General features: G+C 40.9%; 2 protein-coding genes across 2 annotated transcripts; one reads left to right on the top strand and one right to left on the bottom strand.

Annotated features, from left to right (window-relative positions):
- Window positions 1-455: 455 nt before the first annotated feature.
- Window positions 456-6,087, top strand: bach1b (BTB and CNC homology 1, basic leucine zipper transcription factor 1 b). The gene is made up of 6 exons (XM_030745543.1): window positions 456-474; window positions 1,175-1,284; window positions 1,412-1,660; window positions 2,208-3,692; window positions 4,740-4,946; window positions 5,060-6,087. Exons 1-6 carry the CDS (start codon window positions 456-458, stop codon window positions 5,393-5,395), a joined length of 2,406 nt encoding a protein of 801 aa, XP_030601403.1. The 3' UTR covers window positions 5,396-6,087.
- A 3,254-nt stretch (window positions 6,088-9,341) lies between these two features.
- On the bottom strand, window positions 9,342-15,204 carry rab38b (RAB38b, member of RAS oncogene family). The gene is made up of 3 exons (XM_030745911.1): window positions 14,801-15,204; window positions 12,969-13,246; window positions 9,342-11,889 (listed from the first exon to the last, which is right to left on the bottom strand). Exons 1-3 carry the CDS (start codon window positions 15,027-15,029, stop codon window positions 11,740-11,742), a joined length of 657 nt encoding a protein of 218 aa, XP_030601771.1. The 5' UTR covers window positions 15,030-15,204; the 3' UTR covers window positions 9,342-11,739.
- Between the last annotated feature and the right edge of the window lie 1,804 nt (window positions 15,205-17,008).

Below are 17,008 nucleotides of genomic sequence, written 5' to 3'. Positions count from 1 at the left end.
ATTGGCTAGTTTGGCTCCTGACGGGCTTCTCCTTTTCTCCAAATCATGTGATATTAGTAACAGCACTGTGCAATTTTACACTGTTGTAGCTGCTCTGCAGAGTAGTATCCTCACCATCAAAGGCAATAATCTCACTATTCTAGTTCTCAGTGGGCCCCACTGGTGAGGAGGTGGAACACAGACAACTGGGTGAAAATTATGAACCGAAACTAATTGGGAAGGGGGGGGTAACCAACCAAATAAATGATTTATAGAAATTGATGTGTGTGTGTGTTTCTAGAAAAAGTCACTCCTGTAGGACAAGGTTACAGAGTATCCCACACCAAAACACAAAGCATGCAATAAAACTTTCAAAAATAGATTTCAAATCATTCATAAAAACACCCAACAAGTGAAGTGTAAACACAGTCGGTGTATTAAAGCTTAAATTAGAACCATGTAACTTCAAGAATGAAATGAAGTGCAATGCAATAGGTACAGCTGTGACAACTGTTACATTTTTGTTCCTCTGCCAGCAAAGGATTTCGGTCCCTCTTCCTGCCACACATGCATGCACAGAAGATTTGCACTGAGCCCACAGAAACATTTGGAAAACATTTTTAAAAGCAGCATATGAAACAATATGGATCTGCTGGGAAATATTAACCTTCAGATTAGCCCCTCCTCCTCCTTTTGGGAGCAAGTGTTGTGTGTCCCTATGCTTCGTTTTTTTTTTGTTTTTTTTTAATGCAGTTATTTCTCATAACTCAAATACTGCAAATACTTGAGTAACTCCAGGTAACCTTCAATCCAAAGATACACACAGAAAACAATATCCTGTTTAAACACGAGGCTCACTCCCTGGCATGCACCTTAATCTGTGAACTGTGCGTTCAAGGTACACGTTTAAAGGGATTTTCTCGGAAAAGCTGTTAGTTTACCAAACAGATCCGAGGGTGGGATTTGGTAAGGAGGGGGAAACTGCTTGCTCATCCTTTATCAGCAAGAGTGCATGAGTCAGCGCTGCTCTGTTACACCCAGGGTTGTTACAACACACATACACTAGACACAGACACACACACACTCCCACTATGCCTCCCTCCCTCTCGCATACTCACACACAGGCCATATGACTGAGTCAAGCGCAGTTTTTAGTTTGTAGCCGAGTTGAGATAAGGCTTTCTGGGAAACGTAGCCTGGTTAGACAGCATTCCATTTAGAAATAACCATGTGTGCTCAGCAGCTGGGACTTTCTTTAACACCCTAAACAAACCTGGAAATACAATCCAAATTCAGCTTTGTAAGGTAGGCATGTTTTTGTTGTTGTTTTATATGTATATATAAAGTACCATTTTTAAAGTATATAATGTCGTGACAGAGGGCATTTGTTTAACTTTAACAGAGGCAGTTTGCGTGTTTGGTGTATATACAGATATCTCCGGTGGCCATGTCTGCCCCCCGGTCGTCTGTGTTTACATTTGAGTCCACTGTGCATTCCTCACATGTGCTGCGCTGCCTGGACGAGCAGCGGAGCCGGGACGTGTTGTGCGATGTCACAGTGGTGGTGGAGGGCCAGAGTTTCAGAGCCCACCGCTCAGTGCTCGCTTCGTGTAGCGAGTACTTCACGCAGAGTATCTCTTCCTTCACGCAGCACGGAGCAGTTATCACTCTGCCCCGAGAGGTGAGAAATCACGTCGTGACGCCACAGAGACAGAAATGACTGCACACATGCCCACGATAACAAAAATGTCTGAAAGTGAAGTGAAAAAAGGTGACTATAAGGCCCATTTCCTCAGCGAGTGTTGCTGTTGCATAGGTTGGGGATTTTTTTTTTTTTTTTTTTAGACTGACATTTAAACGTCAGCATGTAATCTCTGTGTCAGAGATTATAGATAGATTTTAGCTGTAGAGGCATAGATATAGACATCACAATAACACTTTTTTTTTTTATTTAGTTTTCATAGATTGATATTTTTTGTCCTTTTGTATCATGGCAACCATGGCAACTAAAGTTTCAGTCACATGTACTTCTCACTGAGCGAGTAAATCCTCTGCTTTATTTCCCAAAACTTATTTAGTTAGCATAAATCAGATCTATTTTCACGTGTGGGTCTACAGTGGCTTCCCCTCATTATCTCCTCTTACAGGAAGCACAGAATTAGAACGTGCTCATGGTTTTTTTTTTGTTTGTTTGTTTGTTTTTGTTTTACATTTACCCTCTTTTACAGGTGACAGTTGCTGGCTTTGAACCCTTGTTGAAGTTTGCCTACACGTCCAAACTACACTTTGGAAAAGACAACATCTTAGAAATACGAAACTCAGCTGCCGTTCTTGGCTTCAGAGACCTGGATGGGGGATGCTTTGATTTTCTGCTCCCTAAGTTCCTCTCCACTACCAAAGGCTCTCCATCATTCAAGGAAAAGGCTTGCTGTAAGGAGAAGTGTGAGAAGCCGCCTTCAGAGGAAAACAGCACCACAGACTCTGACGATGTATTGTTGGATGAAAAAGAAGTACAACCAGTTGCTGACTCATCATGCCACCAGGAAGTGGTTTGGGACTGTAACAAATCAGTGAACAACAAAATGGGAAGTCAGAACAGTACAGACACTATTGCGTTAGTAGCTGAGGGGACAAATGACAGTTTTATGCAGTGTCCAAAGTATCGCAAGTTCCAGCTAGCTTGTGGGAAGGACACTTGTGTCACAGAGAAGAGTCTGGCCAAAGCAGGAGGGATCAGGGATAACTGTGCCATCTCCGACTTGCCATGCTCCAGTAGCGCAAAGAGTAAGAATGAAACTGAGGCTGAAATCCTTGGAAATTCAGCCTCAAGTGCCTGCAGACAGAGTACAGAAGGGGCTGATGAGCAATGGAAAATTCGAATGCATGATGTGAGGAGAGAGAACTGCATGGGCAGAGCGATAGCTGTTATGGTTAAGAAGGACACAAATGAAAGAGGGGGCAAATGGAGTGAGAAAGCAGGAGAGAATGATATTAAAATGGATGAAGGGCTAGAGGGTAGTAGTGTAATCACCTCCTCAGACATATCCAGTGTCAAGGCAGACTCCTCAGAGTCAAGCGCGGTGCTGACTGAGAGGTCATCAGGTTTAATACTGCACTGTCGCCCTCTGAGGGCCGTGAATGAGGGTCCAGTAATCTGTAGATCAATGGGGCAGGAAGGGTTTTCTACGGACAATGAAGAAGCAAGAGACCCTATTGTACTAGGGCCAGTTTCCAGTCAACAAAGGGCAGAGGAAAAGGTAGAAGCGGAGGGGAAGAGGGCAGGTCATACCTTTCAAGAAGAAAGAAAAGGAGGAGGCAACAATGGCAGAGTAGCTTTGCCAGTAAATAATACCACTGTGGAGAAGGAAGTGGCTGAGAGCCTGGCAATGCAGCTGGGCTCTGATATATGCTCCTCTCGGCTCAACCTTCAGGACCCCAAGGCAGGATGTTCCACCAATACAGGGAGCCGATACCTTCAGAGCACATCTTTAGAGTGGCTCAAACATCACACCACCTTCACCTCTGCAAAAACAAACTGTCCCCTTTTCCAGGATCTGGACCAAAGGAAGTGTTTATGGAAAGGAGAAGGGCTGTCAGAGTGTGAGGGGACATCTCAGTCAGGTGTATCGTCCTTTAACTCAGGGGAGGACGGAGACTCTGAGACAGAAACAGAAGAAGACAGTGAGTCCTCCACAAGAGAGAGGGCCAGGCAGGTGAGAATATTAAAGTGAATCAGCTCTGTTCTCATTAGTCCAGATAACTTCTGAAGTTCTCATTGTTCGGAAATCGCACTGCCTCGAGAAGCATCACCGCCCTTCCCGTGGATGACTTTGCAGTGCTTGTTATAGATACGAGTTTTTGGCACTTTTTATCATATGTAAATTTGCATTCAGGCAAAAGAAAGGAGAGCGTCTGTGGTGCCTAGTTAAATATTCACCCAGATGAGTTGATGTGTTCACTTGCACCTGTGTGCATTATGACCGTGTGTATGTGTCTGGCTAACTGGTTCAGAGTCCAGTTCAGCTTAACTTCACAGCTCAGCCTGTTGAGTTGGTAATGACTATGAGTCAAACAACAAGTGTGAGGAAGCTCTCATGTCCAGGCTGACCATTTGCATTGGACCGAAAGTACAGATAAGGCAGTGAGTGTGCAGACAAAGCTAAGGTCATTTTAGAGAAAAAAAAAGCTTTTATTTACACCAGATAAAACAATACAAGAGTTATACTGTTCCAATAAACTGGCGAGTGTGTGTTTCCTGTCGCACTGTAGCAGCAGCAGGGTTTTAGAGTTAACAATTAACACCTTGGTAAAAATGTAACTGTTCAAACTCCTTTTTTACTTCATTTGTTTTTTCCCCTGTCAGCATTTACAGCAAGGCCCGCCAGGATTTTTGAATGAAATCAAAGTAACTGATTTAAATTATGTTGAGATTTGATAAGCAGAGATGTGTATAGACATAAGAAATACACACTGAGAGTAATCATTTGTTACTTGCATATTTCTTATGTTGGATAAAGAAACAGATTTTTTCTGTACCAGCCTGCTTCTTTGAGGCTGGTGCCATACTTGCATGTTATCTAAGTGGCAGTTTTCTTTGTTTATTTATCTAAGTCTGTTCGTAAGACACACAGTCACAGTCCTTGTGTTGTGATGTTACATAAAGATTTAAAAATATGTGATAAGGGAATACACTTTCCTTGATGAAGAAATTGGCACATAACCCTTTCTATATATTTTTTTTTTCTGCTGGGTTTCCTCAGGTGCAGTTGCCATTCTCCGTAGACTGGATAGTGGATCTGAGCCGGAATGACTTCCAGCTACTGCTGAAGCAACATGTCTTTACACGTGAACAGCTGGACTTTGTCCATGATATGAGACGACGCAGCAAAAACCGCCTTGCAGCTCAACGTTGCCGCAAGAGAAAACTAGATTGCATTTACAATCTGCAGTGTGAAATCAACAAGCTGGTAAGTTTTTGTTTGTTTGTTTTTTTGTTCCAACCAGTAAATTTCTCATAAAAACACTCCTTGCTTGCAGTCATGCTCAAACAGATTGTGTGTTTTTCATGTGTGCATCACAGAAGACAGAGAGGGAGAAACTGATCGTGGAGAAGAGCCAGTTAAGCCAGCTAAAGCTGAAAACATGTCACAATGTTTCTGCTTTATGCCAGAAGGTCTGCAGTGAAGCAAATCTACAACCAGAGCAGCTGCAGGTGTTAGCCAAGTACACCTCCTCAGACTGCCCTTTGACCTCTCTTGTCCCTCGCATAGACACTCTTCTTTCACAGCATGGGTTGCCACTCCAGCCACAGGCATCCACCTTGGCTTTTTCTCTGGGTCTTGAACAGTATATGACATCCATGGAAGCTCCATTAAGCTCCAGCAGGGACATGGTCGCTGGACAGCATTCACTTTAGATACAGATCAAACACACTGATATGATGGAAGGATAAATATAGTGTATCATAGGAACCATGGTTCCTGAGCTTTTCATGTCAAACTGATTTTTAAACCTTACTGTAATCCTTATCATACAGTACATACATATCACACAGTATTGGGGGGGGGGCCTGTGCTACAATATGAAGCAATGGCAATGCCAAGTATGATTTAATCATAATCCAAAAAAATGCATTTGCAGATAGAAGGCCATAATCAGCTGCAGTTTTATTAATTACCTTTTGATTTCAAAATGTATATTGAAAGGTCGGGTATGTGGTCCTTATGTTTAAAATGATTAATTTTGTTTTGCCAAAAAATAAGAAGTCCTTGATGGTTTTCTGTAGCCAATCTTTTTTTTTTTTTTTTTTTTCCAGCATTGCAAATAATTTACTATAGTTGAATGTCTGGGGAAGCAAACCAGCACAGTCAGGTAGACATTTACAGTTCTAACTGGAACTGAACTGGAACATATATCTGTAACACGCTTCACTGCCTGACTACCTCAGGGTTATGTGTACATACTTTACAATACAGGTCTGAGGTGTGAACAGGGAAAAAAAAAAATACCTCTTACAGACAGTGTTGGTTCTGCCCTTTCACTCAGAGTTCAACACATGACAGCATTTTGCACCAAAAACCACATAACTCAACCAAATAAGCCTTGACATAGAGTGGCATGTTTACCTTTTGTCTTATGTGTGGCTCTCAGTTTTCTGGCTGTCATTGTGGTGTCATATCATCAGCAGTCCACAGTGACACAGCTCTTTTAAGTTGCAAACACCTCTCACAGCTTTACTTTAAACCCAGCAGAACAGACCTCATGAGTACAAATCGTCTTTAGCTTTATCGCGGGAACAAAGCACACGCACTTATGAGAAAAGTCTGGAATGAAAATAAATGAACCAACCCACGTTCATCTAACCTTTTATTAGATGGAAATATTATAAGTCATCATCTGCTGCATTATCTTTAACCCCCTTATCTAAATTAGAGGGTTGATTCAGATGTACAAACAGTTTTATGGTTGTATTTTATTCTCTGTTCTATTAACTGCACTTTTTCTTAAAATTCATCATTCCATTCACTGATCTGCTTTCTGCAGCTTTTACGCTTTGCAGCTTCTCTTTTGATTTTCCTCAACGCCATTTGCTGTTATTGTCTATTCCTCATTTATAAAATTGTTGTCACCCATAATAATTACCTGAGCGTAGATTGACTTGAACTGATTTGTGTAAAATTTGCATTTGTGTAATATTTAAACCAGTTATGCTGATTAACCACACTGTATTCTTAATGACGGTGAGCTTTGAGGTACAATGACAAAAAAATCTTTAGTTTTGCCATTAAGCCGACTGCAGACTGCACATTCAAGTAATGCATGATAACTTAGGTGCTTATGGCCCTCTAGTGGCAGTGTGTGTGTGTGTGTGTGTGTGTGTGTGTGTGTGTGTGTGTGTGTGTGTGTGTGTGTGTGTGTAATCGTTCCACTAAGACAATGCAGACGTGTACAGTTTGTACTACATGAAGCTCTATGTGTGTTTTTTATGTAATACCCCAAAAGGAGTTTCTTTCTTTCTTTCTATGAACTTTTGCAAATGCATTCCCACTTTTTTAGACTACATGTAAAAAAAAAAAAAAAAAAAATTATATTAAACAAAATAAACAAGCATAAAATGCCCCAAACAGTGAAACATGTTTTATCATCCTTCACTTTTAATGCAAGAAAACATCAGTAATGTTAATTAGATGTAATATTTCACAGCATGTATGATGGATAGCTGAGCTCGTAAGGTCTTCAGAGGACTCATCTTTCAACCTTGACAGATATATTAATGATTTAATGCCGCACTACATTGTTAATATTCCCCCTTTCAAATCTTAGACACTCTCTCCCACTGAGCCTCACCTCTGTGCTTTTTAATCTGAATTCTTCCCTTTGTTTTGAATCTTTTATCGCTGCTCCTGTTTTCTATTTTTCTCTGTCAGGAGGCTGATTTAATTTACGGTCTCTTTATTCATCTCTCAGTTCTCTTTTATGTGAGCAAACACAGTATAATACTCTCTGGATGACTACAAAATTACACCACGGTTTGTTAATCGCAGTAATGCTGGCCATTCTCACAGATTATTCAGGGTGAAAGAATTATTGAAAGGGGGACAAAGGTCAGGCAGGTCTACTTGGGCAAATAGATTGGGTGGGAACTGAGAGACGACAACTTCCAAGAGCTTACCTCACCCCAAAGCAGGTGAGCTTTAGCCTGGGAAAGCATTTGCTGGTATTCACACAGTGAGATTAAGTTTAAAATCCAGTCATTCTCGAGTGGCTGCACTTCACTTTAAGATTTGTGTGCGTTAATGTGTATACGCCCACCAGTTTTTGTTGTGTTTTTTTTTTCCTCTCTAGAAATTAGACATCTTGGGAAATGCACTAAATTAGTCACACTTTTATGGCACTTTAGTATCGTAAAAGCCTCTAGTATTACACCAAGTAATGTTTAGGAAATGAATACAAGTACCAGTTTAATTAGTATGGACTTGTGCATCAATAACTTTATCTGTGATTATTGTAGTTAAGCTTAAGCAGAGACAAGAGAAGCTCGTCTCTGAGCCGAAGTAAAAAAATACCTGCAATGTGACTAATTTGACAACAGATGGCTCCACGTGAACAATTCCTGACAGTAACAACAGGGAGAAAGACACCAGCAAGTCAGATCATCAGACCAAGTTATTTTTATGATCCCCATGCTGATAGCTGAATTATCAAAATGGTCACAAGAGATTAATTAAGGTAGTTGATTGTGTGCTAATATAGTAGAGAGTAATCTGTTTCAATCAGTGTGAAATTTATATATTTTTTAAAGCAGTTGTGGTGACAATTTCAAAGTGCCTGTTGGTTTACCTGCACTGACTCCTTGGTAACCTTTTGTTGCTGTAACATTTAAGCGCCGTGCCTCTTCCATCTTCTCTTACTAACAGCTTCTCTCACTCTTCTGTCTCACAGAGAATATGTGAATGTTTTCTGTAGGTGGTTCTCTGGCAGAGCCTACACAGAGAATGCTTCACTGTGCTCATAATCCCAAATTCCAGTAATGGAGAGTTAAATCCATCCCTGATATCACCACGCGACGACTTAAAACTTTAAGAATAAACCTAAATGAAATAAAAACTTTATTTTGCTTTATTTTTCTAAATGGTGTCCTAAAACAGCAATTCAGTTATAGATTTGTGACTTATTAAAGGAAATATTGTTTACAATACAATTGTTTACATTGAGTAGCTCTGTTTTGCAGTTTGGGGTATTTTTCTGGTATGGTTTGGGATCTGAATAATCCTGACTGACAGAAATGTAATATTTCTCTCCTGGTGGGAGTGGTCTCTTCCAGGAGGACAGTGCCCCCATCCATAGGACAAGAAGAGTCAATGAATGGTTTCACAATTAAGGAAATTTATATGGTTTATATGCCATGGCCTTCCTAGTCACCAGATCTTTTGCAGAGTTGGACAGCACTCTTCACCAGCATCATCGGAACACCAAATCGGGGTTCATCCTTTGGAAGAACGGCATTCCAAGCAAGGAATACTGTTTCACAGATTTGTAGCACAAAGGCAACGGAACCTCTGGGAGCACAGCTCCTCACACAGACACTTTATCTTGCTTTGTCCTTTAATTTGTCACCTTTCTGGATATTCGTCATTTGTTTCTGTAACATTCAGCATGAGGAATTTCAGATGATCAAGTTCTAAAATGATTCGATTGTTTGTTGGTAGGGATGTCTTAACACGCCACAAGCAGATGACCTAATCTTCTAAACCCTCAGGCAGAGATTAACCCACAATCATGTGGCTTCCTTATGAGAACCTGAGAGTCCTGAATCAGGCTTAGCACACACACACGAACACACACGTACTCTCACTGCCAACTTTTATTAGTTTAATAAAAGTTAAACACTGATTTTCTGCTCACTCCCTCACAGTGATCCTCAGAGTGAACAGAAAACAGAGTTTGTTCCAGGTCAAACAGGAGAAATATACTTTGAAGACACAGTTTTGTGAAGTTTTGTGAAAGCGTTACAATAACAGATAATATGGTTTATGTGTGTTAATTCATTTCACAGCTTTAAAAAATAAATACACAAGTACAATCTGCACATGGAATAATAACTGAATTAGTGGTGTTAAGGCTTTCTTTACTTCTCAAACACATCACCAATGATTTCTCACGACACACTGTCTCGTGCCTATGGAGTGTGACGCTGCTATTCTGATAACTCATGATGTGTGACGTCACACACCCTCATGATGAGCCATACTAAAATTGTGACATTTTTCTGTGGAGAGGACATTGTTTAAATCCACCCTCGTGCATGCTGTAAATTACCAAAAAATAAATAAAATAAAATAAACCCTCGAACACTAACACATGACGCTGTTGTATAAATCCTGGCGAACTATGGAAAGAATGCCCAATAGTACATTTGTGGAAATGTCAACAGACCAAGCAGTTCACTTGATTTAATCCAGATTAATTGGCTGATCCAGATCAGAGACCTAATTGAAATTTATATCAGGCCACAAATCTTTGCAGTCATAAGTCACAGAAAGAAAAAAAAAGATTGGCACAAATTTAGAGGATAATCCTAGCAAGTAATACAGAGGAGCCGGGTCAGTGGAAGGCGATCGGGTTAAATAGAAAATCCCAGGGTATGTAGTAGATACTGTATACAGTATAATGAGCAGTACGTAGTACGTGTGTAAATCAACAAATGAAAGAATGTAGAGAAAAAAGCAGATAACATAAAAGAAGGAATCTAGAAATGGTTGATGGAGAGAAAACAGAGAAACAATAAAAAAAAAAAATGAAGCAGGGAAGAAGGAGAAAAGGAACACGGACGTGGAGACTGGAGAAATGTGTCTATGTGGGTATAAGCATTGATGTGTGCCTGCATACAGAGAGAAATAGCTTCACAAAGATGTTGGAGGATACTCCAAAAAGACTCCAGTTACCATGGATACAAGGGGTTAGGTTCTGATGAAGAAAAATTACACACACATACACTTAATAATCACTTCTGAGAAAAGTGTGACTCAGGAGGCAGCGTGGGCCAAACTAACAAATTTTGCTAATCAGAAGGTTGACGGTTCAGTCCACAGCTCCAGCTGAAATTATGAACTGTCCTCGGGTAAGATAGCATGTGAGTGTGGCTCGTAGTGTACGGCACTATGAGTGGAATACGGCTGCAGTCGATTTACCATTTAGATGTTGCAGCTAGATAGCTCTAAAACTCAATGTTAGGCAGTATGACAACCACTCCCCTTCTATTAACACAGACACGTCTGGGAAATCTTTGACCACATGAATCTGAATTGCTCCAGCACGCCTGTTCACTGGCCATAAAAGCCTGCTTATACCAGGCAGGCTCCAGGATGTTTGTGCGCCTAAGCATTTCCCTCTGTTTCTTCGCAGCTTCTTGTCACGACCGAGCTGTTGCTATAGATATGAATGTGTTGTCACTTAAAACGACAAATCAAGCAAGGTTTGTTAGTTGTAGGACAGATCTGAAGCAGTTTATCTTGGTACATTACCCAGCAGTAAACACTCAAAGCACACTATAAGCAACTTAGAAATTGATAAGAAAAAAATTATTGTGCAAAATTCGCATTGCTAAAACAACAGTAAATCTGGGATCCTCTGAAATAGGTCAATACTGGATTCTTTGGCTAGTGCAGAGTAATATTAAAGAAAGCCTGTCTAAAAAGCAAATTTAAGTTCAACAAGATGTGTGTTTTTACTGTGCCCTTTAGCTGTATTACATCAAGCATACTGGGAGAACTTTCATACCATTCAGGTTATGGAGGTGAAGATGTTCCTGGTCTTCTTCAAAACAAGCTGTTGTTGAAGTTTAATCTGATCTTTTTTGTAAAGCAGGCAGAGCTGAGCATAGATCTTTATCTCTGCTCTTCAGCCCAACACACCACATTGTGACCAACAGCACGGACAGCAGTGCTGTTTTCATTATCTGCCAAAAACTTCACACTCGCAGGATAGCAAGTTACAAAAAAACTGTTGCATTGTTAAGTAAATGAGCAACTTCAAGTGGCTTCAGTCTGCAAGCTTTGGTTTGCTCCACAAAAGCGCAACAAACTCAAATGTTCAACTGCAGTTTGGACCAAAGAGCCCCAACTGTTTCATAGTAGACGCTACTATTTCTAATGCTACTAACATGTAGATTTCCTTGCAAGATTCAGCGGCGTGGTTTTGCCTCTTAGTCCTGCTGTGCATCCAGTCTTTTTTCAGTTCTGACACTGAGCCGTCCTTTCATTATTTGAAGCAGCCAGAACAGCTCATCTGGTTGTTGGGGTCGAGCTGCGGGGAGATGGTGTCGGGCACCACAGTTTTCAGGATGTCATTTTCTGTAGCCATGATGTGCTTGACTAGGAAGTTTGCAGCGTCACTGATGTTGAGATTGTCCTATATGAGAGAGAGGAACCCATTAAAACAAGTGCCACTCTTTGTGAGACCACACAAATTACTAACCTTCTGTCAGAAAACTAACATCTGTTTGCTGCCGAGTACATCTGTTTGGATAGCCTACCTCTGACACTTCTGGCCAAATCTGCACCTTATAAACTTTGACCTTTTAGAATGTCGAGTCTTGATGCCACAAATATGGCGGCGCACTTACGCAGCTCCAGCACATTTGTGCCAACGGCAGATGTGTAAACGAAAGCGATATTGACAGATTTTAAAGCAGCAGCACAAAAGTAAAATCATTCGTTTCAGAGATCTTTTGGAAGTGTCAACAAACACATGGAGTGCTGTACAGAATGTTTTATTTATACCTACTAATTTGAATGCTCAGGATCCCAGAATATCAGAGACAGTATATCATAACGACAACAAATATATAATAAACAGTGTATTGCTCCTTTATGTAAAGTGGCTGTTACAGGCACTTGAATGCAAAGTTTGCTTCCTTTGCACAGAGTCAAGTTTACTGTCTACCTGACTTTTGTGGTGTGTATGCTACTCTATGCAAATTGTTCCCTAGCTAGAGGTTTAGCTTCAGGACTGGAATCAATCTTCTCATCTGACACTCAGAAACAAAGAAAAAATGGTTTTCCATCAGACAAGTCGCTTTCGAAATGACTGATTTATTAAAGCAGCACAATATAGTTAGCGTTCAGCATCTAGGCTCTCAGCTCATCACTCCCTGCAAATATATCACATATAAAATTAGGGAGCGATGAGTCGGTATCCCCCAGGGTTATAGTCGGATGCTATGGCGGTGGAGAGGTGGAAACAGCAGACAGGGATGCAGAGAAGCTGCAGTTACATGTCAGTGGGAGAGATAGGAAATATAGCAGCTTAAATAGACTTCTAATAGGGAGGGTGTGTTTGGTATGTGATGTTAGGGAAATGAGGCAATTTCTGTGCGTCTGATACAGAGCAGTTCCTGAACTAGACTGTAGGTTTTTAAAAATAAATGTCATTTCATACATCAGAAATGCCTGGCAAACAAGAACACTTTAACTGTACTATGGCCGCACCTTGGCAGAAGTCTCAAACCAACCAACAAAGCCGTGGTCCTTGCAGAACTGGTCCATTTTGATGCCATTGTTGGTCAACTCCCTGCCCTGGTCACACTTATTAGCCAGCAGTACAGTGGCAATGCTCTTCCCATTAGCCAGCATTAGTTTAGAATCCAGGTCTTCTTTCCACTTAATGACAGCCTCAAAGGTTGTTGGCCGTGTCACGTCGAACACTATGAAGGCTCCCATGGCTTCACGGTAGTACACTCGCGTCATGTTCCCAAAACGTTCCTGACCTGTGATTCACAAACACACACAGGGAGATTCATTCATTCGTTTGGCAACGCTGTTGTTGCCAGCATCAGATCTGTTTTGCTGCGTTTTTTTTGCAGCAAAACAACTAATGCAGCTGACAGCAGTCAGCAGTGCCTGCATTCCCATGAAACGGCACATTCCTGTAGTCTTACCATCATGTTGCGCTTAACAACATGGCCAGTGCAACTCCTTATTTTGCTTCATTTAGACATGCACTTTGCAGGTAAACTATAACAGCATTTATGCCGACAGCCATGTGAAATGTCTGTGTGGAAGAATGCCGATATGCACGTGAGTTCATCTGTACAGGAAATGGAAATTAGGTGCTGGAGGAGAAGGTTAGCTGTCAACAAGGCATTGCCTTGGGGTGTGTGTTTTTCTGTTTAACGTTACTTGCTGGTCCTGAACGGAGCACGTAGGTGTGTGCATGCTGTGCAGAAAATGTGCTCTCAGCAGAAAAGTAAATACTAATGCGTAAGAGGCCACTTCTGGCTCTAATAAAAGCTCTCTGACAAAGACAAAATGTTGCTCTTTGCATCACAAGTAAGAGGAAATTGATAGCTTCCTTCTTTCATGCAAGGCCATGTATAAAAAATGTCACTGCGTAAGAGAAGTCTCAGACAGACAGTGTCACATGTGTCACTTGACAAACTGTCATTCAGTAAGCTGATGGTGCAGTTTATAGCTTTACATGACTTCAAATGACAGCAGCTGAAATGTGTTCCCTGCATGATAAAAAAGCTTAATGTTTCACTTCTGAGTGCCTCTATTCTTCCTCTGGATTAATTCAAGCAGGTATACAAACTAAATCAGATGTGGCTTACTGTACTATATTTACGTGACCTTGACATAATCATTTAATTTAATAGAACAAAATGAAACGCATAAGACATGCACCTCTGTGTGTGTCTCACTCTGCTCAGTGTGACTGAGTAAGGCAGTTTTGTTTTTATTACGGCTACAAAACACTCCTGTTATTGCCTTTAAATCTCCCTCACATGGACCTAATCACATGATGCAACATCATACCTTAAATGAATGACTGAACAGCAGTGTATTCTAAGCAATTTGTGTGTGTGTGTGTGTGTGTGTGTGTGTGTGTGTGTGTGTGTGTGTGTGTGTGTGTGTGTGTGTGTGTGTGTGTGTGTGTGTGTGTGTGTGCGCGCGTGCATGTGTCGGAACATAGGTTGTGTCAGATACCAGCTCTCCACAGTGACAGTGCATCTCTATGTTGAGAATATTTCATAATTATAGAAGTCATGCCTCATTGTCAGTTAGAAGATAAGTGTTATCTAGCCTAACAATCATTTTTTTCAGGAACTAAGGCAGCATTACTAAACATTTAGGCTCCCCCCACTTGTTCTTTCACATTTTAAAATATCAAAAATATAACGGCGCACAGTACAGATTACACCCCTCACGAACTTTTGCGGAGTTGATGTTAAGTTGTCAGTTTACTTGGCCTGATGTTACCCATAGAGACAGCGGTAAACCCAGCAGACGCAACACATACTCAACATCTTCACTTCCCCTACCTGCGATGTCCCACAGCTGAAGCCGGACCGTCTCCGAATCCCAGTTTAACACTTTCAGAGCGAAGTCAACTCCGATCGTGGCCCGGTAGTTGGTGGAGTAGGTGTGGTGGACGTAGCGCCTGATGATGGAAGTCTTCCCGACTCCCAGGTCTCCGATGACCAGCACCTTATACAGGTGCTCTTTCCGGAGACTCTGCATACCATTGGAGTGCGATGGATAGTTGGTCATTCCACCTGTCAGACCTCAAAAGCAGCAGTTTTCAGTAACTTTGACCTGACTAGAGTGTGGTTTGAGTGCGTTCCCCTAGTCCCGCGTGTGTGTATTTGTGTGTGTGTGTGTGTATATGTGTGTGTGTGTGTCTTTCTCCGTGTGGCTTTAGGAACCGCCTACCCTTTTGGGGAGTGTGTGATTGCTCCGGGGCTGTGTTTGGGAACTTGTGACCTCGCCTCGCCACTGTGGAGAGACGAGCAGCGTTCACGGGTTAGTGAAGTAACAAGGTTTTATGAGTCTCTGTGCTGCCCCTTTGTGCACGCGTTTAACCGTTTATGTGCCGTCGGCTCTGATTTTCTTGCACTACAAATTAATTTGACGGCAAAATATTAACGAACTCAAATCTCCACCAAGGCAGAGGGGAAGTGTTTACTTTTAAGGGGTCGAGTATTGCATTTTGTATATATTCTTTTTAAACTTACTTTAAGAAGTTTGTAGTGCAGTAAAAACAAGTGCAAAGTGCAGGCGTTTGTTATTTGCCCCGTAACCAACCAGGTTACAGTTTGTTTTATGTAGCGTTTGCATGTGTGTGTGTGTCATTATGCCTTTAAACACTACAGCTTGAAAAGTTTTGAATGAATTCTGATAAAAACTGTGTAGGGGTGTAGAGTGGGGTCATGCTAACAATCCATTAAAATTTGGCTTCCATCCACCCAAGTCTGCTTGGGCGAAGATTGACAAAAAGAATTATAACTTAGAAACTATGATTCTTACGAATGTGGTGTGTATTGTCAACATACTGTATAGGAAGTACCGTATAAAGATATAAAATATGTCACATTTGACCTCTGGCCTCTCATTCAAGGTCAAAGTGATAATTTTATAGAGCGCTATGAATAACTATGTTTCTTATTTTATTTTTTGGGGGAAAAAAACTAAACCTACAATCCAATTTTTTTCCCACATTTTTCTAAATGATGAAATGTATGCTACACACATATATCCATATAAATAAAAAAAAAAAACAAAAAAAAACTGCACTTTGCACTTATTTTTAACTGCATCAAAACTTATTTAAGTACATTTAAAAAGAACAAAGAAAACAAAATAAATTTTACAAAATACAACACTATTTCCTTAAAAGTCAATACTGCCCAGACAGTGAGTCGCCTTGGAGGTTTGTGCTCTCGGGGGGCTTCTTGTTTTCAATAAAGGGGACTGACGATCGTTTTACTCTTTCTGTATCTTCACATTTGAACCCGTGTTTGTGCTCAGGACAGGATATTCAGTTGTTTGGCCGGTTGTTAAATGTATTTGTTCCCTGAAGGAATGAACATTAGTCTATATGTATTATGGGATTGGTTACAGAACTATGCAGTGGATGTAGAAATATTAAATGCTTGAATAGCACATATATGAATACATATGGAAATGAGACTGTGAATGTACTGTACATATGCTCCTGCAAACTCAACCCTCGTGCCTTCAAGCCACATTATGTTATTTGTTATTGTGTGAATCTAAAATGGTATGGAGGAGTGTGAGAATCATCAGATGCCTCCACTGCCAATAAATCAAGCCTCTCTCGCTCTCCTCTCTCTCCCTCCTTCTGTGTGTGTGTGTGTGTGTGTGTGTGTGTATAAGCTGTATATAATAGGTGCAGTGGTTTAGTAAAATGTGTAAACATACATGGAAGTCCAGCATATAAGGCCAAAACAAAGTTTGTACAATTCTAACAAGCTTGAAAGTCAGTATTTGGTATGACCACCTTTATTTTTCAACACAGCCTGAATTCTGTTAGGCAGGCATTTTTGTAATTTCTTTAAGTTTTCTTCAGCAATAGTTCTCCAAGCTTCTCAAAGGACATTCAAAGCTCTTTTTTGGCTGTTGGCTGCCTTTTGTTCAGGTCCAGGCTCTGCAGAGGCCAATCCATGACTGTGTTCCACTGTGTGTTTTTCTTTTAATGCATTGGCAGTGTGTCTGGGATCTTTGCTGCT

The sequence above is a fragment of the Archocentrus centrarchus genome, chromosome 14, assembly GCF_007364275.1.
Source record: "Archocentrus centrarchus isolate MPI-CPG fArcCen1 chromosome 14, fArcCen1, whole genome shotgun sequence".
In the NCBI taxonomy this organism is placed as follows: domain Eukaryota; kingdom Metazoa; phylum Chordata; class Actinopteri; order Cichliformes; family Cichlidae; genus Archocentrus; species Archocentrus centrarchus.
This window is presented reverse-complemented; position numbering and strand designations above follow the sequence as displayed.

Coding starts and splice junctions, on each gene's coding strand:
- bach1b (XM_030745543.1), top strand. Junction 1,285..1,411: donor TCCAAATTCAGCTTTGTAAG/GTAGGCATGTTT, acceptor GTGTATATACAG/ATATCTCCGGTGGCCATGTC. Junction 4,947..5,059: donor AGTGTGAAATCAACAAGCTG/GTAAGTTTTTGT, acceptor TGTGCATCACAG/AAGACAGAGAGGGAGAAACT.
- rab38b (XM_030745911.1), bottom strand. CDS start 15,029: ATGACCAACTATCCATCGCACTCCAATGGTATGCAGAGTCTCCGGAAA. Junction 13,247..14,800: donor TCAGCTGTGGGACATCGCAG/GTAGGGGAAGTG, acceptor TGTGAATCACAG/GTCAGGAACGTTTTGGGAAC. Junction 11,890..12,968: donor GGTTTGAGACTTCTGCCAAG/GTGCGGCCATAG, acceptor TCTCTCATATAG/GACAATCTCAACATCAGTGA.